The sequence below is a fragment of the Sparus aurata genome, chromosome 13, assembly GCF_900880675.1.
Source record: "Sparus aurata chromosome 13, fSpaAur1.1, whole genome shotgun sequence".
NCBI classification, from domain to species: domain Eukaryota; kingdom Metazoa; phylum Chordata; class Actinopteri; order Spariformes; family Sparidae; genus Sparus; species Sparus aurata.
The window spans coordinates 35,640,434-35,663,082 of NC_044199.1; the positions used below are offsets into that span (position 1 = coordinate 35,640,434).

The 22,649-nt window shown below is 47.3% G+C and overlaps 1 protein-coding gene across 1 annotated transcript; it reads left to right on the forward strand.

Moving 5' to 3' along the window:
- The first annotated feature begins 381 nt into the window (after nucleotides 1–381).
- On the forward strand, nucleotides 382–21,797 carry LOC115594785 (protein sprouty homolog 3). Its single transcript, XM_030439037.1, has 2 exons — nucleotides 382–1,205; nucleotides 18,682–21,797. Exon 2 carries the CDS (start codon nucleotides 18,767–18,769, stop codon nucleotides 19,682–19,684), a length of 918 nt encoding a protein of 305 aa, XP_030294897.1. The 5' UTR covers nucleotides 382–1,205; nucleotides 18,682–18,766; the 3' UTR covers nucleotides 19,685–21,797.
- Nucleotides 21,798–22,649: the final 852 nt, after the last annotated feature.

Genomic DNA, 22,649 nt, shown 5'->3' on the forward strand with positions numbered 1-22,649 from the left:
GGCGACAGCATCGCGTTCGAGTCATCCGTTCATTTAATGTCACATGAGAGACTTCTGCTCCGTCATGTTCGCCGAGAAAACTGGAGTGGATTCAGTGATGGGGGGAGGGAGGGGGAGGAGAGAGGGAGGGAAGGGGAGGGCTGACTGAAGTGTGTGTGTGTGTGAGGGAGGGAGAGAGGGAGGGAGAGAGGGAGGGAGAGAGGAGGAGGGAGGAGGGGGAGAGAGGGAGGGAGGGAGGGGAGAGAGGGAGGGAGAGGGAGAGAGAGAAAGAGGGAGGGAGGAGGGAAGGGGAGGGCTGACTGAAGTGTGTGTGTGTGTGAGGGAGAGAGAGAGGGAGAGAGGAAGGGAGGGAGGGAGGAAGGAGGGAGGGAGGGAGTGCATCCAGCTCTCAGTCATTCATCTCTCGGGCAGCAGAGAGGAAACTACAGCAGGACGCGACAGAAACGTTTTCTGAGGAGGATTTTTTCTTCAAACTTCTGCATTCAGCCTCCGACTTCAGAAACCTCCTCCAGCTGCACTTCTCCTTCTCATCATCATCATCATCATCATCAGCCATCCCAGAATACAGTGCTGCTGCTGCTGCTGCTGCTGCTGCTGCAAGCGTTTCACTTCACTCCTGCTGCTCTGGGTGGAGATACTTCTTCTTCTTCTTCTTCTTCTTCTGCTGCAGCTGAGGACACTTTTCTCTGCAGAGACAAATCAAACTGTGCAGCTTTTGCAACTTGGAGACGGAGAGAGTGGAACACTTCGATGCAGCGTGAGTGAAAGGCTTTTTTCTTTTACTGAGGAGGTGACTTCAGGAGGAGATCAGAGCGCTCCTGGAAGAGCTCCGGGAAGAGGAGGAGGAGGAGGAGGAGGAGGAGGAGGAGGAGGGCGCGTCACTCTGAGACGAAGAGCATCCTCCCTACAAACACACCCTGAAGGCAACACGCCTGCAGTAATCTTAGAAAATTATCAGAAAGTGACTTCAAGTGATTTAGCTGAATAATCTCCTGCAGAACCAGAGAGACAGATTCTTTTTTTAAATCACAGAAGTCCAGATAAATCAGTCACAGGGTTCCTGAGTTGTACTTAAAGTCATCACAGGACTGTTTCTAGGGATATTAGAAGACAATCATAGTGTTGATTATTCAGAGGAACACGTATTCTCGGACTCCGGGGACGCCCAGCACGCCGCAGCAGAATGGACCTCCCTCCAATCAGAGGTAAGCACAAATTCATCCCGTCGCCATCCGATCTGCTGATCAACTATTGATGATTTGCGTGACCTTGGAATGAAAAAGTTCCACTGGGAATTTTCTAGATGGAATGTGGAATTATTCAAGAGATGTTTGAATTTGCAAACAGCGTCTGACCGAAAAGCTTTTCACTCACAGCTGCAGACATGTGGAGTGTCAGCGGGGACGAAGGAGCAGGCAGAACATCTCAACAGCTCAGGGAAACGAGTCCAACACGGCTCGGATCACTTTCTCCTCTTTAGACATGTAAGAAGAGAAACGTGCCTCCAATCATCTCACAAAGTAACAAAAAAAAGTGCACAACTTGAAGTTTATGAACACTTTTCTCTGCTCGCTCTGTGATCTGTGGTCGGTTTCACATGAAGAGATGTAGACAAAGAAGATAACAGAATTATTTTTAAGCCTTGAAACAGAAAATCAGATAAACATCTTCTCACTCGTGTTACTGGAGTTCAGTGAAGCTCCTGCTGCTTCGTCCAGTTTCTTGGGCGGAGAAATCGTGCCGGACGGATGCTTTTTGTTTCAGTTTTAATTTCCATCGATATCTTTGTTTAACTTCAGTTAAATATTGTGACGTGAGCTCGAGCCTGTAGACGGAGGAAGTGACCAGAAACATCGCGCTCTGATTTAACGAGCCGTTTGTCTTTTTACTGACTTTTAGCAACTTTAAAACAAACTCCTCTGAATCCGATAAACAGTCGTATTAACCAGCTGTTTGTTAATATCAGTGTGTGTGTTACAGCACAGTGTGTGTGTGTGTGTGTGTGTGTGTGTGTGTAACCGTGATGGGGACATGTGGGGTTGGGATTGATTGTCCTCAAGGTCGGATGCAGAATGTCAATACCCATCTCCGCTGGGTGGGACTGGAGGGCGGGTGGATGAGCAGATGATGGGACGGACTGACGGGGGGAGGAAGGGAGGGAGAGAAAGTGAATGGGATGAGAGGAGCGGGAGGCGGAGGGATGGATGGATGGATGGATGGATGGATGGGAGGGAGGTGGAGGAATATGGCGGATAGATGAATGAATGATGAAATGGACGGATGTTGGAGGGATGGACAGGAAGACAGGAGGAGCTAATGTACCGACTAATGCACTGCAGGACCACAAAGTTGTGGAGAGAGAAAAGATTCAGAGTGAAAACACTTAAAAGAAAAGAAAAGAAACAGACGGGACTGTGAAAAGAAAGAGAAAGTACAGTGTGCTAATAATGGATCATATTTTCAGGAAGTGTAAACTATGCAAGACTTTTCTTTTTCAAACGTTTGGAACGAATACAAACTGTCAGCTAGTTTACAGGATAAAAAACAGAAATAAAAAGAAGAGAACAAAACTGCAGACGAACAAAAATCTCTGTAAGACGACGACGTCCGTTATTCATCAATCAGAAGAGCTGTAGTTCCTCCGGAGGCCACCAGATGTCACAAGAAAATCACAACAAGTGAGGTGAATGTTAAAAAATATGCTTCTGTATTTGGACCGTTGTTGGTCTAAAAACAAGAAATTCTGAGATTAGAGACGCAAATGTACAAGATGAAACTACGTCGCTTCATTTTGCAGGTTTGAGAAATTTTACCTTAACTTTGCAAAGTACATACAAATACAGAATAATAGAACAGAAAATAAGAATTTCCTCTGTAACATGCGTTAATCTCCATCTGTCCTGTACGTCGTTGCTCCCGATGAAAGACGTTGTCGCCATTTAGACTTTAATCTGAGAAATTCTGAGACTTTTCTTAGATTTTTAGCTCACACAGTTGTTCTTTGTGTTATTTTGACCAGCGTTCTGATTCAGATGTCTCTTCAAACCAACAATTTCCAACTCTGAGCTGTCAGAAATTAAATATAATTAATCAAAATTAAATAAAAATAGAAAGAGATTGATCTCTGAGGCTTCATTAGCTCTCTCTCTGGCTTTTACCTACATCAAGACAACGAGCAGGACTCGTGTTGATCTTAAACTCTGATCTGTAAAATAAAGTTTCACAGGCGCTGACAGGAAACAGGATTTTCATGCAGAGTTGTAAACTCGTGTCGAGCTCTTGAACAACACCAGCTGTGAATGTTTACTGTCCCTGGTGGACGGTACGATTCCCACTGAACACACAGCCGACATCCTCACACACACAATCAAAGTCTCCACTCTCTTTCAAAGAAACACGAGCATCAAACCTTTTGTACAGGAAGCGACGATATCCAGGAAATGGTGGAATAAAGAGAGCATGTTGACACTTTGACTCTGAGGATCACACTACAGTTAAACCCTGTAGCAACCAATAATGTAATAAGTTATTACATTATTAGCTAGTTATTACGTACCTAAGGACAGCCTGGATTTGTCTCAGTAATGCAGCTTTTGTGCCGTACAAAGTTAAGGACATTTACTGGAGGAATTAATGCCAGTTTTATGTTGATGTTTTTCTCAACAGATTTTTTTTTTACATTTCTAATGAGTGTTCATGTTCTATGTTGTATATTGGAGTTAAGTCCAGTTATTTAAATACAGTTTTCAAGTGGAGACTGAATCGTTTTAACAATTTCCTTGGGAAATGTTTGAAAAAAGTTTTAATTAACATTTTCCAAGGAAAAAATGTGGTAAATTCATTTTAAAATGCAACATCCAACAGAGACACTGACATGAAATTATGAATTTACATCTCTAAGCAAATAAACAATATTCTAAATAAAGATTTTGTACAACAAATAATTCTCAAATTGGCTCTTACAACCATAAATAAAGAGAGAGTGCTGCATGGTACGTATCCTTGATGAATGAATGTGACAACTTTGCCATCCACTCAACCTGTTTCTGATGAGCAAACTGCACAAAATCTGCAAAAGAAATCTTAAAAATTAGGAGACTTACAATCACAGAGCGTCCAGGCAGAGCAAAGCAAACTAAAATACATTTTCTCCACAAAGAGTGATCTCACTCCACCGACACAGATGTTGGTGTTGTCTAAATCTAAAAGTAAACTGCGCTTGTCCATCCAGGATACGTAGTGTAAGAACTGTTACTGAGCCAACCTGCTCAGGACTTTAGTTACGAGCCCTGAATCACATTAAACTGGGAGGTTGGACGACTGGACAGCTGCTCACCTTCAAGCTGAACAACTTAATTCAGTCTCTAACAAGTCTACTGTAGTTATTATGCTATTTTCTGGCTAGCGTCCTCATGCCTGAACGACTGTGACTCCCAAAACAACAAGAAAACGACAATATATGACCCGCAACAGGCGAACTGAACCTTTATTGTCACGTGGTCAACATCATGAAAGTATCCCAGTTTGGTTGCATCAGTTCTTTTCAGAATCAGGACCTCCCGACTCGTCCTCCTCCACAGCGTCGCTCTCTACACTCCCTCACCTGACTTCCTCCTTTGCTTCCCTCATAACACGACAGCCACGGGAGGTCGCCATGTAACATTCACGTTAATATAAGTAATAAGCTGCGTGCACTAGAGTTGTACCTGTAACCACACCCAGAGTGATGTCACAGGGTCCTGCAGCACACCTGTACGTTGTGAATCAGACTTCTGTGGTTCCTCTTCACAACACTCTCCATCAGTGATTGAACCTAAACAGGTGTATTGTGGGAAAACACGACCAGTCTCTCTGATTTTGTTCAGCTCCTGTTTTCCTTCTCTTGCTTTGACTTCTCTCTCTCTCTCCATCTGGCTCCACCACTTTCATTTGTATCCCTCTCTCACTCATTCACTGCCTCTTTCCTTCCTCTCTTCCTCCCCCCCTCGTCGTCTCCCCCCCTCTCTCCCCCGGCCTGGACTTGCTGGTCTGCAGTGTCTATTTCAGTCTTTCCGTTGGGGTCAGATTCGGCACATCCGGTATCTCATCCAGTTTATTGTCATTCAATCCCGCTGTGCTCCCGGAGGGCATCAGGAGGAAGGCCCCTGGGTCTTAGTGCCTGACGGGCCTCTCTCTCTCACACACACACACACACACACACACACACACACACACACACACACACACACACAGATATTTGCAGGACTGGAGTCAAATGTTTTGACCTCATGAAACTGCTGGTTGAATGATCTAATGTGCAGCTCCTGACTTCATTCTGCTTTTCTAATTCTGCTTGACTTGATTTAATTAATTTCATGTGTTTTTTATTTCTTATTTTTTAAAGATACTTGTTTCATTTCAAGTCTGATGTTCTTGAGGATAAATCTGAGGTAGATTCAGTCCCTCACCACTAACTTCACACGGTGTTTTTACTCCAACACGGTTGATATTGGACAATTCTGCAAATCTCAAAATTAGGTTCAACTTCGCGATTTTTCACACCCGATGGTTTTTAGTTTCAGGCTTTTTACTAAATCTGCACTTTGGCATCGTTAAGATTAATGAAGGATGTTGATCAAGTTTAGTTAAAGTTTGGGAATTTTTTATTAAAAAACCTTCTAAATGAGTTTCAGTTCTGATCATCGAAATCAAAAGAAGGATCGATGATTTGTAAGGAAACAAAACCCAAAATATTAGCGTTAGCCTGCATCTACCTCAGCGTTAGCCTGCAGCTACCTCAGCGTTAGCCTGCAGCTACCTCAGCGTTAGTCTGCAGCTAGCTTAGCATTAGCCTGTAGTTAGCTTAGTGTTAGCCTGCAGCTACCTCAGCGTTAGCCTGCAGCTAGCTTAACATTAGCCTGCAGTTAGCTTAGCGTTAGCCTGCAGCATCACTTCCAGTCTCCTCTCCTGTGTGATGAAGACGATCAGCTGACTGGTACCAGAGGAAACTCCGACAGCGGCGGACATGTTGGTTTATTTTATTTTTCAAAAGATCCTTTATTAATTTGTCCGTGAAGAGGGTTCACTCTGGACAGATTACAGAAACTGAACCATTTGAACAAACAGACTTTGTATCATTAGCTGTTTATTATTGAATGACTGACGTTCGCTGTTTGTTGTTTATTTTTGGTGAATATTATTTGAACTTGTCAAAAAGCCTCCAGGAGAAAGTCGAGCTGTTGTTTGGAGAATCGTGACCCCGTTGTGAGGATTTGAATTCACAGTAACAGAATAGTTAATGTTATCAATATATCATAAATAGATTCAGCACTTTAGTTATTTAGGGGACTTTAGGGAACGTAGACTTGAGTATTTCTAACATCCTGATTCTGCAGATCTGTTCCAGTCTGGAGCTGTTGGACCGGGCTCATCTTTAAGAATATGTGGAGAGATAAAGAGACACAAAAGTGAACCGGACCGGCTGAAAAGTAGAAAAGAGAGAGAAAGTAAAGGGAGTAGAGGACAGGACAGCAGAGGGGGTCTGAGAGGAGGAGGTGGAGGTGATGTGAGAGGAGGGGAGGATGTGAGAGGAGAAGGAGACAGGAAGGGAGAGGGCAACCCCTCCTCGCTGAAGGCGAAGGGTCACTGCAGTCGCTTCTAAAATAGCCTCAAACATGATGTCATCGATGAGAGACGCAGCCACGCTCCATCCGTTACACTCCATCGACCATCAGCAGGTCGAGGCCGACGGATCAGAACCGTTCACAGGCCCGGCTCACTTTGTAGACAAGAAGCCCGACAAGCAGATTGTTTAGTTCTCCGTGTTTTAGCATTTATTATACGATTTAGTAAATGTTGTACCTGAGTGACAGGAGCAACACATCAGGGTAGAAACCAAAAGGAAAAGATCCCACATTTCAGAATGATGTGCATTATATTATCAGATAATAATTAATGATGTTTTAATGTTTTCATCACTTTAGTGTTGAAGCTAAAGAAGTAAAGATGGTTAAACAGTTTATAAAGTAATAACTTTATCTTTATTATATTACATCATCATTTATTTGTTGATTATACTATAAAAAATCTCCAAACCTTCAAAGGAACTTAATGCCAGCTGAAATATCATGGAAAGCCAATAAAGGAACATTTTGGTGTTGCTGGTTCCTGTAGAAGTACCTGTGACATCACTCAGTTTACAGGTGTAACGTCTCCCGACAGCAGCCAATCAGATGATGAGAACGTTTTTAACCAACAGCAGACGAGAGAAAACATTTTGGACCTGAAACTGAACTGAGTGAATGTTAACAGTTCAAACAGTGACGGAGCTGCAGAGTGATGGAGCAGGTGTGTGTGTGTGTGTGTGTGTGTGTGTGTGTGTGTGTGTGTGTGTGTGTGTGTGTGAGGCTCAGTCATCACCGATACTCCCCCAGCACAGAGGCCCGTCCTCATGTTACCGACACACACACACACACACACACACACACACACACACACACACTCTGCGACTGTTTCTCAGCTTGTTTTGCTTCATTGGAATTTCATTTTTACATTTTACACGTTCAGTATGTTTAAAACTCATCACAGAAGAAATGTAGAGATCACATCATCATATCACCATCTAACTGAAGAGAAACCGAATCTCAGAATATTTCCTCCCCTCGTCGCTGCTTCCTGTTTCACCTTTTCGTTTGTTCCTCCTGATCCTGTGAGATGTTCTGGTGCTGTTGGGGTGGATGCCTCTCCGTCCTCTCCGTCCTCTCCGTCCTCCTTGTCCTCCTCGTCCTCTCCGTCTTCTCCGTCCTCTCCGTCCTCTCCGTCCTCCTTGTCCTCCTCGTCCTCTCCGTCCTCTCCGTCCTCCTTGTCCTCCTCGTCCTCTCCGTCTTCTCCGTCCTCTTCGTCCTCTTCGTCCTCCTCGTCCTCTCCATCTTCTCCGTCCTCTCCGTCTTCTCCGTCCTCTCCGTCTTCTCCGTCTTCTCCGTCCTCTCCGTCTTCTCCGTCCTCCTCGTCCTCCTCGTCCTCTCCATCTTCTCCGTCTTCTCCGTCCTCTCCGTGCCCTCCGTCCTCTCCGTCTTCTCCGTCCTCTCCATCCTCTCCGTCCTCCTCGTCCTCTCCGTCTTCTCCGTCTTCTCCGTCCTCTCCGTCCTCTCCGTCCTCCTCGTCCTCTCCGTCTTCTCCGTCTTCTCCGTCCTCCTCGTCCTCTCCGCCCTCTCCGTCTTCTCCGTCCTCTCGATCCTCTCCGTCTTCTCCGCCCTCCCCGTCTTCTCCGTCTTCTCCGTCCTCCCCGTCTTCTCCGCCCTCTCCGCCCTCCCCGTCCTCTCCGCCCTCTCCGTCTTCTCCGCCCTCCTCGTCCTCTCCGTCCTCTCCGCCCTCCCCGTCCTCTCCGTCTTCTCCGTCTTCTCCGTCCTCCCCGTCCTCTCCGTCCTCTCCGTCTTCTCCGTCTTCTCCGTCCTCCCCGTCCTCTCCGTCCTCTCCGTCTTCTCCGTCCTCTCCGTCCTCTCCGTCCTCTCCGTCCCCTCCATCTTCTCCGTCCTCTCCGTCTTCTCCGTCTTCTCCGTCCTCTTCGTCTTCTCCGTCCTCTCCGTCCTCTCCATCTTCTCCGTCTTCTCCGTCCTCCCTGTCTTCTCCGTCCTCCCCGTCCTCTCCGTCCTCTCCGTCTTCTCCGTCCTCTCCGTCCCCTCCATCTTCTCCGTCCTCTCCATCCTCTCCGCTCTGAGCAGGATGGATCTTCTACTAAATAAACCAGTCGCTGTGCTGGCGGCCATGTTGCTTCAGTTTCCCCCTGAGCCACCTGCTAATGTTCACACGTAAGTGAGGACGAATGATCCAAATATAACGACTCAGATTCAGATTATTTAGAATACAAGATTTATTTTAAATTTACTGGATTTGATTAGAAAGTTTTCTAATGTTATTGGGAGTTTGTACAAACTGAGTGAATTTCTTCCTCATAAAACTTCCAGAACTGTTCACATCTGTATTCATCAGCCTGCAGTGTTCTGTTCCTCATCTTTGTTGGTGCTCTACAGTAGATTCTGACAAGTTCTGACACCTGTCGATCAGGAAAACTGTGACACCATCGTTAGGTCCAACACCGTCGTCAGAATAATCGTTGGCAGGAGATGTTCAGACTTTATCTTTATGCTCTGGTGAGGTTTAGACACAACAACCTTCTGGTTAGAGTTCAGAAAAGATCATGTTTTGGTTTAAAACACAGCTGGAAAATGTCCCGACGCCTCATGAAAACACAACTGGCGTCACCTTTACTAATATTGAAGCGCTGCCTCCAACACGTCCCTCCTCCTGACGTGTTGATACGATGAAAGTTCTCAGTCATGGTAACTCCTGGTTCTGTATCACAGTCAAATGGACCTGTTTCAGTTTGTTTCACACACACACACACACGCACACACACTTCAGCTTCACTCGTAATGTGAGAGGGGAGGGTGATGCCTGCACCACACACACACACACACACACACACACACACACACACACACACACACACACAGCTGTTGTTGCCTGTGGCTTGATAACAGACACTTCCCAGCAGAGCCGCTCTGAGCATCATCACCCAAAACAACTGTAGCCCTGATGTGCAGCCAATCAGAGCAGCCGATTCAGGTCATGTGATGATGCTGATAGCAGGACCGTTGAGACAGACACAGTGTGTGCTCGACACAATGATCAGAATAAGAATCGATGTAAAGAGCTAATGCTTGTTGTTTCTCATCAACCACTGACCTCCCGTGATTCACCGTCAGCACAGTAAACATGTTTTTACTTTGTGACGTGAAAGAAACTCTCGTCATGGATGAATCTGACGCTTCCTGTCTTGAATAAAATGACATAAAAACACAAAAAGAAAAGCACATCATGAGCAGCTCACATGACGTCTTTAGATTTTAAAGTTTAAAGGTCCCATATTATGGTCATTTCTGCATCTTAACATGGTTCCTTGAAGTCTAAATGGAATGTTAGTAACATGCGTTGGTCGAAAAAAGCTGAAGGATTGAGCACAGCAGGGTTCTTGAAACACCAGTTTCACAGCCCTGCTCCAGGTGGCCTGTTTCAGTGCCTTTCCCTTTAAATGCTAATGAGCTGCTGCGCGCCGCCCACGGTACCGCCCATCTCTTCCTGTCTGCGGAAGACGTGAGGACGGCATCATGTGACCATGGCAACGGCGGAGCTCAGGAAGTAATGGCCGCTGGACAACAGACTGCGGTCCGACCCAGAACAAAAGGCTCCAGAAGAAAGTAAGCAGCCAATAATTAACATTGATGTTTCTCAGTGGTTAGTAGTTAATTTGTTACCTCGACATTACTTTTATGTTACTGCAGACTAAGTAAAGTTTTACGGGCTTACTGGCCGTCTGCCCCGCGTTGTTTCAAATAACAGCCCCCTTCTCCTGCCTCAAGTGTTTACATCATAAAGCTTAGCCAAACCTCGGCTGGTGTTTACTGCTGTCCAGTTGTTGTAACGCGGATGCAATTTAGCAACAGCCGTTACAAGACAAAAGCATAACCCCATATTATTATTTACCTTTATGTAGCCAGGTAAGTTGATTGAGAACCTGTTCTTATTTGCAGTGACGACCTGTAATTAGCTACTGCCAGTAATTTTCAACTGTAGTTTTCAGTAAGCCAGTTGCCCCCCATCACCTCTCTACCAGTAGAATTGTTTTTTAACCAGTTACAACGGTTTATAAACTTTAGATATATCACCAAAGAAACAAAGCGACGTGATTAGCGATTATAGTTTACAATGAATAATAAAAATTCTGCATAAAAGCAGGTGTTCCTGTGGCAATTGTGAACAAATGCCTACATAACCTGAGAATATCTGCTGTATGGAAATACCACAATTAAGTGTGAACACTGGGCAAACATGGTTGTTATTTTGCAGTCTATCTTTTCTCTAATCTATTGTCACTCACTTACCTTTCATCATTTCTAGGTTACACGAAGACTACAGCAGCTTCCTGAGCCACCATCATGCATGGTGGACCCTCCTGGCCTGTAACCTGTCTGCCTGAATGTATCTGCACTGCAGAATGCACTGAACATTTATTGGGCAGACTATGGACCTTTACGTCTGAGGGGAATAGTGCAGTAAGCTTTTAGTCACATAACTACTATTCATTTATCGCAAAAGTGTTATGATGAAAAGAACATAACTGATTCCTCTATCTTACATTGCTTATAGTTTATCTTTTACTTATTACCATGAAAATTACATAGCAATCAATGAAAACACAGAACAGTTAGGAAAAATGTTTTATTGTAAGAAACATTTTTAAACGTGTTGACATGAATGAAATAATAAGAAGAAGAAAATAAATATCTTAAGTGAAACAGTTTAACTTTATATATTAACTTCAATATCAATAAGAAAATAATAACAAATAAAGTATCTAGTTGCCATGGGTGTAAACATTCAGTGCTGACTTTATATTGAATTGTGTTCAGCCTATATAGCCTACAGAAGCTTTGTAAGCTGGTGCTGGGGCCCCCTGGGGTGGAGAGTGAGAGTTGTGCTGCCTGTCTGCATGGTCTGAGAGATCTTCAGGGATTATGAGTTTCAGCACCTCGTTCACATGTTGGTCAGGGTCCTGGAGAACCTTCTCGAGATCAGGTCCAACAGTGCATCACCGCAGTCTGCAGTGCAATAAACAAAAATGTATGTTTACAGGAAAATTGCAGTAGAACCAAAAAGCCTTGTGCTGTACTGTTGTAAAGTTTCTCTTATTACTTAATTACTTAGTGCTTGTGTTTGTTTTCAACCTTTTGTGTGATGCCTGTGTGTCCATGTTTATTTTAATTTGAGAAGTTCAAATAAAAGATTGTAAAACTTACAGAATGTCATGCCTGTCTTCACTGTTTTGGCTCTGCACTCTCCCTTCCTGGACTTTGGAAAGCTCAGCTTGAAAAGAGGATCTCCTGATGATGTGGCGGCTTGTCCTCTATCAGCCTTCTCACTGTAATGCAGTGCAGCCAGGTAGAGTCTTGAACAGTAAAAAGACAATAAAACATAAAAGAATTGCAAGAAATGGGCAAATGTTCTCAAGTGATCACAGTTAGGAGTAACACATGACAGCACTGTTACAGTATAATTCAAGCACTAAAGGCTGCATCGCGTTACGTTACTCTAACCTGACCTCTTTATTTCAGTAACGAGTGATCTAACATTTCCAAACCAGTGATCAGATTAAAGTTATTTATTCAAGTCACTGTGCATTACAATTATTTTTATCATTTTCCTCAGTAAAAATATATATTCTTGCTTTCTTCTTGCGTGTTGGTAGTGATGTCACGTACGTCTCAAGTCACGTTTTTACCATGAGGATAACTCACGTGTAACACCACGCAGAAACACAAAAATGGAGGGAGGAGAGAGATGCGCGTTTTCTAGCTGGAAATATGGTCATTATTTTGAGTTATTAAAAACAAAAAGTCACGATTACTTGGTCAAGGGCCCGGTCCAGCCTGCTGTGTAGCATTCAGCAGTACACTGGTTTTGCCCTGGCCTATGCCAACATATTCCAACTTAGCAAACGTTTTCAAATGCATTATTTCACAAAATCCTGAAAACTTAGACCCGGCGGAGGGTGTGTGTATGTACCTTGACCGACCGGGTCTCTGGGTTTGCATGTGGAGACCGTGTTGATCGCGAACTAGAAGCTCGCGGTTAGCATTAGCCTGGAAGCTCGCGGTTAGCATTAGCTGGTACTATGTGACACTGCTTGGTTAGTTCGTGTAAAATTGCTAAATAAACACAGCTAAACACTTGCACATGCAGACATTTACCTAGGACGCGCATTACATAATGTGCAAGATCAGAAATGTAATACACAGAATGATTCTGCTGTAGCACTAACTTGTGTGGTCAGAGAAGCTAACGTTAGCGGTTAGCCGCTAACCATACCTTGTTCTCATTGGTAAAACACACAGTACATCACGCACGAGTTCAGCCTTATCTACAGGAACACACAGCACATTATTTGTATACTTACATGTCCTTGGTCTGCAAGTATTCCTTTGAGTAGAAGTTAGCCGACTACTCCTGCCTTGTACTGGCCCAAGTTGGTGAAACAGTCAGCGTCAAAGTGGTTCACACACACCAACAGTTTTTTGCCAACTTCAGCTGGGACATTGGCCTCAAAAATAAATTCAGTCCATGCAGCTCTTTTGTCCTCTGCAGCTGGGAGACGATGGAGTGTTTTGTGCTGGTCCTTGCAACCAACAACAGCGCACTTCTCCTTGAGCTTGGACATGGTGATTTCAATAGCGTAATGGCGGATCTCCCAGACGGTAGCTGTACCTGGTGGGTGGAGACACCGTGCGGTGAAGGGAGGGGCAGTGGGGTAGCATATGCAAATGAGTGGCCGTCGACGTCGACAGCCGCAGCAAATTTGACTGGTGTATCTGGAAACTGCAGGCAGGACCCCTTTAGAAATCTGTATCTAACTCAAAAAAGCACGGATAGTCTTTTTTCAAAGTTTCTAGGTGTGTGGCAGCACCATGGACCCACAATAACACCCCAAATACCAGAAAAAGTCAGTTTTTCATAATATGGGACCTTTAACAGTTTAAAAGTGATACACAAGATAATATATGTTCATTATAAGATTTAAGAAAGTGAAACCAGACGAGCGTTGTCTAATTATCGGGTGATAAACTTTCTGTCAGACTTTAAGTTGAGCTCTGCAACTTTGTTCCATCCTTGACACAAACTTTTCGACGTGACTCACAGTGTTTGTGTTGTGTCGGGGGGAGTCTGCAGAGTTCGTCTCAGCCAGTCAGTAAACATGAGGTCATGAAATGGACGGCAGGCCTCTCCTCTTCAACAATTAGATGGACTGATAGGCCGGCAGAGTACGAGCGAGCCGCGGCCGCCGCTCGGCCTGATGAGATTAGTCACCAGGACTTCTCTTCTCTCCTACGACTAATTTGAAAATGCATCCTTGTCTGACCAACCTGGACCTCCTTATCTGCTCCTTTATGGTGGGAGCTGTGGGAGGAGGGGGACGGAGGGGGAGACTCAGCAGAGGGGGAGACTCGGCTGGGGGGAGGCACAGCAGAGGGGGAGGCACGGCAGAGGGGGAGACTCGGCAGAGGGGGAGACACAGCAGAGGGGGAGGCACGGCAGAGGGGGAGACTCAGCAGAGGGGGAGGCACGGCAGAGGGGAGGCACGGCAGAGGGGGAGGCACAGCAGAGGGGGAGACACAGCAGAGGGGGAGGCACGGCAGAGGGGAGGCACGGCAGAGGGGGAGGCACGGCAGAGGGGGAGGCACAGCAGAGGGGGAGACACAGCAGAGGGGGAGACTCGGCTGAGGGGGAGACACGGCAGAGGGGGAGACACGGCAGAGGGGGAGGCACGGCAGAGGGGGAGGCACGGCAGAGGGGGAGGCACGGCAGAGGGGGAGACTCAGCAGAGGGGGAGGCACAGCAGAGGGGGGAGACACAGCAGAGGAGGGAGACACAGCAGAGAGGGAGGCACAGCAGAGGGGGAGATACAGCAGAGGGGGAGACACAGCAGAGGGGGGAGACACAGCAGAGGGGGAGGCACAGCAGAGGGGGAGATACAGCAGAGGGGGGGAGACACAGCAGAGGGGGAGACACGGCAGGGGGGGAGGCACAGCAGAGGGGGAGACACGGCAGAGGGGGGAGGCACGGCAGAGGGGGAGATACGGCAGGGGGGGAGGCACAGCAGAGGGGGAGGCACAGCAGAGGGGGAGATACAGCAGAGGGGGGAGACACAGCAGAGGGGGAGACACGGCAGGGGGGGAGGCACAGCAGAGGGGGGAGGCACAGCAGAGGGGGGGATACGGCAGAGGGGGAGATACGGCAGAGGGGGAGACTCGGCTGGGGGGGAGACTCGGCTGGGGGGGAGACTCGGCAGAGGGAGAGGCACGGCAGAGGGGGAGACTCGGCTGGGGGGGAGACTCGGCAGAGGGGGAGGCACGGCAGAGGGGGAGACTCCGCAGAGGGGGGAGATACAGCAGAGGGGGAGGCACAGCAGAGGGGGAGACACAGCAGAGGGGGAGACACAGCAGAGGGGGAGACACAGCAGAGGGGGAGACTCAGCAGAGGGGGAGACTCAGCAGAGGGGGGGAGACACAGCAGAGGGGGAGACACAGCAGAGGGGGAGACTCAGCAGAGGGGGGGAGACACAGCAGAGGGGGAGACACAGCAGAGGGGGAGACACAGCAGAGGGGGAGAGACACAGCAGAGGGGGAGACACAGCAGAGGGGGGGAGACACAGCAGAGGGGGAGACACAGCAGAGGGGGAGACTCAGCAGAGGGGGGGAGACACAGCAGAGGGGGAGACACAGCAGAGGGGGAGACACAGCAGAGGGGGGGAGACACAGCAGAGGGGGAGACTCAGCAGAGGGGGGGAGACACAGCAGAGGGGGAGACTCAGCAGAGGGGGAGGCAAAGCAGAGGGGGAGACTCGGCTGAGGGGGAGACTTGGCTGGGGGGGAGACTCGGCTGGGGGGGGGATACAGCAGAGGGGGAGACACAACAGAGGGGGAGACTCGGCTGAGGGGGAGACACAGCAGAGGGGGAGACTCGGCTGGGGGGGAGCACCTCCAGGCTGAGACCCTCCTCAGACAGGCTGGAGGACAGGAAGGTTTTTTGTTTTCACAGGACGGCTCTCTAATCAGCCCTCCTTCCCTCCCCGTGATGGATCTCCACTCCTGGGTCTCGTCCACATCCTCTCGTCTCCTCTCTTATTGCTTTTCACTGCATTTTCCCCCCGAAGCGTTCTGACATTAACCGTTTAGCTGCACACAACAGGACACGGAAACAGTGTGATAGTAGCTGATCAATATGATGAATTAACAACGAATCTGAGACAAAAGTAGAGATGTTTTTGATCTGAACAGTTGTGTTTAGTGGAATAAAGTTAATCAGAGCTGAAACAAGCGATGCATCCATAGAAAGAAATCAGAAAGCTGCAAAAGTTCTGAAAGTTGATGAAACTTTTGGATATTTGGGGTTTGAGACTGTTAGTTGGACAAAGTTTGAACTTTAATTTGTTACATTTTATAAATGTTTCTGTATTTTATAGAATCCAGAAAGTAATTAACATAAAATTATTATTTTGCAAACAGTTGCTGTCTCATGAAACACCTGTGTGTGTGTGTGTGTGTGTGTGTGTGTGTGTGTGTGTGTGTGTGTTGTTCTGCAGAGACGGGACGACATAAACGTTCTTTGGATTTTCAGATGATGATGCACTTTGAGTCTCTGCATCAAAACGTTCTTATTGTACTGAGTGTAACTTCCTGTGTGCTGGAGGAGATTTTCTCCTGACGAGGTGAATCTGTAACTAACCGTCAGGATTCAGGGCTGAAAACGTCTCTGGCTGCATCTGATCAAACCACAGAGCTGTCCGTTAACAGAACGGTGATCAACGGTCAATCACCAGTTTGACTGCAGACATGTGTCACACCTGTCCCTCAGAAAGCCTTTATGTTACCTGTCACATCCACCTCTGTTCTGATGGAGAGACAACAGAAACGCTGCAGTGATGCACTGCTACTAATGTTTTGCACAGGTTTTAAATATTGCTGCTTTGGCTCACGTGTTCAGGTAAACCATGTGCACAGTGTTTTCTTAAAAACGAGTTAAATGTCTACAAACATGACCAGGTTTTGCAGCGTGACCACAATAAAATTCACGCAGGAACAGGAAGCAAGAACATGAAGTTAATTATCCTGTGAAACATCGTTCTCAAAGTTGAGTTAGGACAGAGAGAAACTGGTACGAACGACGTGCTTGAAGATTAAACGAGGTCGAGTGAAGCAGTCGTGAATGTTGAACTTCTCCAGCGTGGGAAAGATGTTTTAAAATACTGTGTGACGATCTGACGAGCACTTCGTCTGCAACTTTATCGATAATTCGTTAATGATCGCGACAGTCTCTCCATTCAGCCACAGTCCTCAGCAGGCCGGTTATCAGACCACACCATCAAAAACAAGAGAGGAGAAGATATTCAACCGTTTTATGAATGTGAGTGTGTTCACGTGGCCGGAGGTTCCTGCTGCTCGCTCGTACCTCCTCCTCCGTCTAATCTCCTGATCTGAGCGGCTTTAAATGCATTTCCATTTGGCCTCATTACTCTCTGAGAGGACTGGCACCACGAGAGGGAGAGCAGCTCATCTCTGCCCTCGGCCACTTGGCAACACTGCACTTTCTGTCAGGATGTATAGCTGAGTGTGTACAGTGTGTGTGTGTGTGTGTGTGTGTGTGGGAGGTTTCTGACTGTATCACACACACAAACACATTTTCCGTCAGATATTTTGCTCAGTTCTGTGTTTTCATTCATCTGATGTCTGAGCAGGAAATCAAATCAGCTGCATATTCAGCTACACTTGGACTTTGATTTAATTTAGTCTCCCTTCTGGTGCATTTACTGCACGTGTAAGCACATTTACATTTACCTTTTAAAGCATTTAGTTGCAGCCTTACTCAGCATTAGTACGAGAATACAAAGCAGTCTAGACGATATCTCCGGTCAGAGCAGAGAGGAAAGACTCAACTTCTACTTTTTGTTCCTTTCAGGCATGTTCGCGGCAGCAGCTCCAGTGTTCAGCTGAGGTTTCTGTTCGGTTGGAGCCGCAGACCAAAACTTTATATTTATCAGCTGGTTTTCTAAAATAAGACAACGAGATTGTGCTGATCATAAGCTCCTGCCCCTCCAACAGGAAACATGCCGTTAGTCTATAAATCCGTTCTGGTTTTAAACCTGAGTGATCGTTCAGTCGCTCCATCGGCTCTCTAACCTCTGCTGGTTCTCAGCCTCTCCCGTCTGCAGGTGGGTTTCCTCCGCGGCAGCAGCAGCTGCGTTCAACAGATGCTAAATTACAGTGTGGACCTCGTGCTCGTATCTCTCCGGCTCTGGCAGGCTAATAATAGCATTAGCCCGAGCAGCGGAGAACCTCAGCGGTCATGATGACATGGCTGATGGTCGAGTGGAGGCCGTGCTGCCAGAATCAGTCTTTGATCAAGTGCTGCTCGAGTATTTGGGAAGTCGTATGTAGGCTACTGTTTGCTGCACGGCATCGTCTTCCTGCCAGTGAATGAGAGAGGAAATCTTGTTTTAAATACTTAGTTCTTCTCAGAAAGCAGCAGGATGTTACTCAATAGTGACACATAATATCTGTTATTATAATAACACCAAATCAAAGAGACTCAGTGAGTGTTTCTGCTGGTAAACACTTGGCGGGACGATCATTTCTTCTTTGGATTTTATGCTGCTGCAGTTGGTGGTTCGTGTCTTGTGCACCAGAATAATCCGGACCGGAGGAAACAAAAAGAGTAGAAAATAGTCAGATTTATAACTTTAAGAGGAAACTCTACAGGTGCATTAATCAGCTCTTATCTAATTAGATTGGCTCATTCACATGTTTAAACATAAAATATCTGCCTCACCGTTCATAATCAACCAGGTGGACCAGCTTTGTTTTGTTTTTTACAGATACAGTGAAAGAAATGATGTAAGTGTCGGGAACATTGTTCTCACATGCTGTAACTTTTCAAAGACCTGAAAGATTTTAAACAACATGCAGTGATAATCCTACTCGCTGCACTTTAATGAATAAAACTTGCATTCGTCTGAATCGTGACAGATTCGTGTGATGGGATGTTGGAGTCGACACCACTAACCACCACTGCTTCCTGTCTGTGTGTTTGCAGGTTTATCTGATGTGCCGTGAGCGTTGGGAGCACCTTGCCCCGGCCCGGCCCGCAGCCCTGGTGCCGCCCTGTCTGGCTCACCAGGATGGACCCTGCTCATTCCTTCAGGGTGGAGCTGGACGGGATGGACCTCCAGCAGGTCCCAGTGCTCTCGCTCGAACAGATACGTGCCATCCGGGCCAACAATGACTATGTGGAGAGGCCCGTGGCGCTGGAACCGGTGACTCAGTCCGGATTCTATTATGCCCATGAAGACCGTTACCCTCCTGGAATTTACCCCCACCACCCCCAGTCGTCCTTCCACTCGGCTCTGCCCCGCAGCCAAAGTCAGCAGCAGTCCGCTCATCTGTCCCACCTGAGCCGATCCAGTACCATAAGCTCTTCCATGTCTCGGACCAGTGCCACCTCAGACCAGCGGCTACTGCCGGGTCTGACCCCGTCTCACTCTGGCGTCGGCTCGGTGGTCCGCTCTCAGCCTAAAGGAGAACTCAAGCACGACACTTCTTTCGGTAAAGGCCTGACGGAGGACGAAGCCGAGCAGGGTCATTTGTTCATCTGCGAGCGGTGCGGTCGCTGTAAGTGCCAAGAGTGCTGCGCGCCCCGCCGCCTGCCGTCCTGCTGGGCCTGCGGGCAGCGCTGCCTGTGCTCCGCTGAGAGCGCCGTGGAGTACGGCACCTGTTTGTGCTGCGTTAAAGGCCTGTTCTACCACTGCTCCGCCCAGGATGACGAGGATAACTGTGCTGACCGGCCGTGCTCCTGCACTACAGCCCACGCCTGTGCCCGCTGGGGCACCATGGGGCTGCTGGCGCTCTGCCTGCCCTGCCTCTGCTGCTACCCCCCTGCCAGGCTGTGCCTTGCCCTGTGCCAGCGCGCCCACGACCGTGCCACGCGCCCCGGCTGCAGGTGCAGCAACACCAACACTGTGTGCCGCAAGATTTCCGCCTCCAACCCCAACCCCGGTCATCCCTCGCTCCGTAGCAAGGCCCTGGAGAAGCCGTTATGACAGGCCTGGACCGGGGCCAGGTGAATCCATTTCCCCTCAGCCGTCGCCAAAGCAACGCTGTCGCCAGCAGCACCGCAGCTGACATTGTGACGACAATGCCATCGTGACCCACCTACCTACATACGACAAGCCAACCAACCAACCCACCATAAAGTGTTGTTCACCTAATGTACCTTGAATTTTCTCCAGCTCCGGAGGGACCAAAGCTTTACTGTGCCTGTTCACGTCGGAGACTTCATGCCTGAAAACAAAAACTCGTCCTGAGGAAGAAGAAGAAGCTGTCGTGCTTTGCTGGACTGCCCTTCAACCTTAACCAGACTGAAATCACCTCTCTCTGCATCCTGTGGCGTAACCTGGACGTGTTAAAATCTATTTATTTATTGTTGAACTTCCTTCCTGCTCAGCCTTTGCAAGAGAAAACACAGAGACGGGCGATGGACCAAATCAGGAAGGAAAGACGCCCGAGGCGATGTGCACGGTCTATGCCAACAGAGTTTCTGCTCTCTAGAAACAGAATCGGATGAAAGATGGGAGATTGAGGACTTGGACCGCAAAGACGTTCGGTTGAAGAAGACAGAACGAACTGTGGTGAATATCAGACTGGGACTGAGCAAAGCACCGAGGCATCAAGTGAGAACAAAGACACTGTTAACACACCTGTAACAACAGTTTGACACCAAAAAGGGACCATGCACTGTACGAACTGAGTCAATCTCAAAGATATTAAGCTCATTTGTAAAAGGAAAAGCACTGTGAGGCAGACGGACAACGCTGTCCCTGAATGGGGGAATATTTAACCGGAGGGAGGGTGCATCCATTGTGACTAGGCAGCGTGTGTGTGTGTGTGTGTGTGTCCTCCTACTGTACAACAACCTGTGTATGTAGTGTGTGTGTGTGTGTGTGTGTGTGTGTGTTGTTCTGTCAGCAGAAGAAGCCTCCCTCGTCTTATTTTTAGCCGCGCTGCTTCAGTGCAGCTCTGAGGAGTCTGGTCGGGTTTCCTCCACAAGTCAGTCTGTCGCCAGCCTCCCTCCTCTGCCCGACCTCCTTCGCTGCCCCCGCCCTCCATCGCTCCCTGCTGCCATCGTCCAATCAAAACGCTCCTCTCTGAACTCTCTTTGTGTCTCAGTCAGTGAGTTCCTTCATCCAGAATGACTTGCGGTATAAAAACAAAGCTTTGGTCCAGCGATAACTGATAAAATATAGCAGGGAGAATCCTTTTAAATCAGACATGTTCTCCATTGAAGCCTCAATATTAGCAAGATTACTGAGTGCTCAGCTTTAGGAGCTGAACGTGCGAGCTGGTTGGTCATCGGCTGCAGTCTTTGTGGTGCGTTCAAGTACGAGACACAGGAAATCATCGGTATCTTCGGTGTCAGTTTTGTGTGTCTGAGCCCTAAAAGTTAAAAAGCTCCCGACAGGTCGTGTTCAATTTCTGACCTTTAAAACAAGATATTGGCTCAATTGTCAGCGAGTTTTGATGACACCGCTGTGTCTACTGATCATTTTTGTGAGAAATCAGTCAGTCAGTCAATAAAATTCCAAGATATTTGGAAAAAATTGTGAAAAATACTTTGCAGAGCCCAAAGTTATGTTCAACCAACAGCCCAAAACACAAAGACTCTTAATTTACTGTCAGAAATCACAAAGAAAAGAAACAAATCCTCACATTTAGGAAGCTGGAACCAGACGATGTTTGACTGAAACTACTGATTAACTATCAAAATAGTTAAAGCAATCTTAGCTGTACTTTAAACATCCCCTCAGTCTGTTCGTTATATCTCCACCTCGTCTCAGGAGCACCTGGACCTCCATGAGGCCCTGGACCTCCAGACTTCATGAGCTCTGCCACAGCACTCAGCAGAAAAGGAAATATTGCTCTCATAATCTCAGACTATCACAACCAAACCCGACCTGTGAAATCCGGCTGACCACAGGCGTATATTTCCCACCAGCATTACTGTAGATCCCTGCTGCCTCGTCCCACTCTCCTCTTACGCTCAGAGGGCTAAAAGCCTCCAGTTCCTGCTCCGCCGAGAGTTGATCAAACAGGCAATTAGCTTCATGATAGCTCTTAATGGGCCGGAGAAGAATGGAGGGAGGGAGGAGGGAGGAGGAGGGAGGGAGGGAGAGTGTGGTGTTTGGCAGATGGACAGCTGATGGAGAGGAGGGAGGAAGGAGAGAGGATGATGATGTCGCTGTTGCCGAGCTGGTTGACTTCTTTTTTTTACTTTCATCACTTCTGAACTCTTTCAGCACTTCAGGTACAGAAACGTAACGTAACCACAGAGTCGCTCGTCCAGAACAACACACACACACACACACACACGGGGTCAGGTGTGTGTGTACGCTTGTGTGTGTGCATGTTCATGTTTTTAAGAGTGTGTGTGTGTGTGTGTGTGTGTGTGTCCAGGTGCTGCAGCACAGACACACAAACTGACCTGATTTGTTAAATGTTACTTTGCTATATTTTTATATGTAAATACGGGCTATTAACGCTATAACTATTTTTATTCTGCTTCATTTTGTTTCTATGAGATGTTTGATATTATTACAGCTGTTTTTTTTTTCCATTATAGTGAATATTTACTTAATTTACAGTCCACTTGTGATCAAGTCAGGAACTTTTGGGGCAACTGACGGCAAACGTTGATCGAGGACACACCTGTAGCATCACGTATGAAACGCTGAGCTTCCGTCTTCTTTCTGCTGGCCTGAAAGTGAACGACATGAGTTCGTGTCTCACAGATCGTCTCGTTCCGACATCAGTGCAGCTGTGATCACTGTTGCAGGTTGTAAAGAGTCGGCTCGGTCTCCAGGACGTAATGTTAGCAGCTAATGTTTCTGCAAACCACAGATACGTCCGAGGTCGTGACGATCACCTTAAATATGTTTATCAGCTGGTGGAGGAGGTGGAGGAGATGGAGGAGATGGTGGTGTTATCACAGCCAACAAGGCCGACCGCAGT

Bases quoted from the DNA above. Each gene is read 5' to 3' on its own strand.
- LOC115594785 (XM_030439037.1), top strand. From the start codon at position 18,767: ATGGACCCTGCTCATTCCTTCAGGGTGGAGCTGGACGGGATGGACCTC.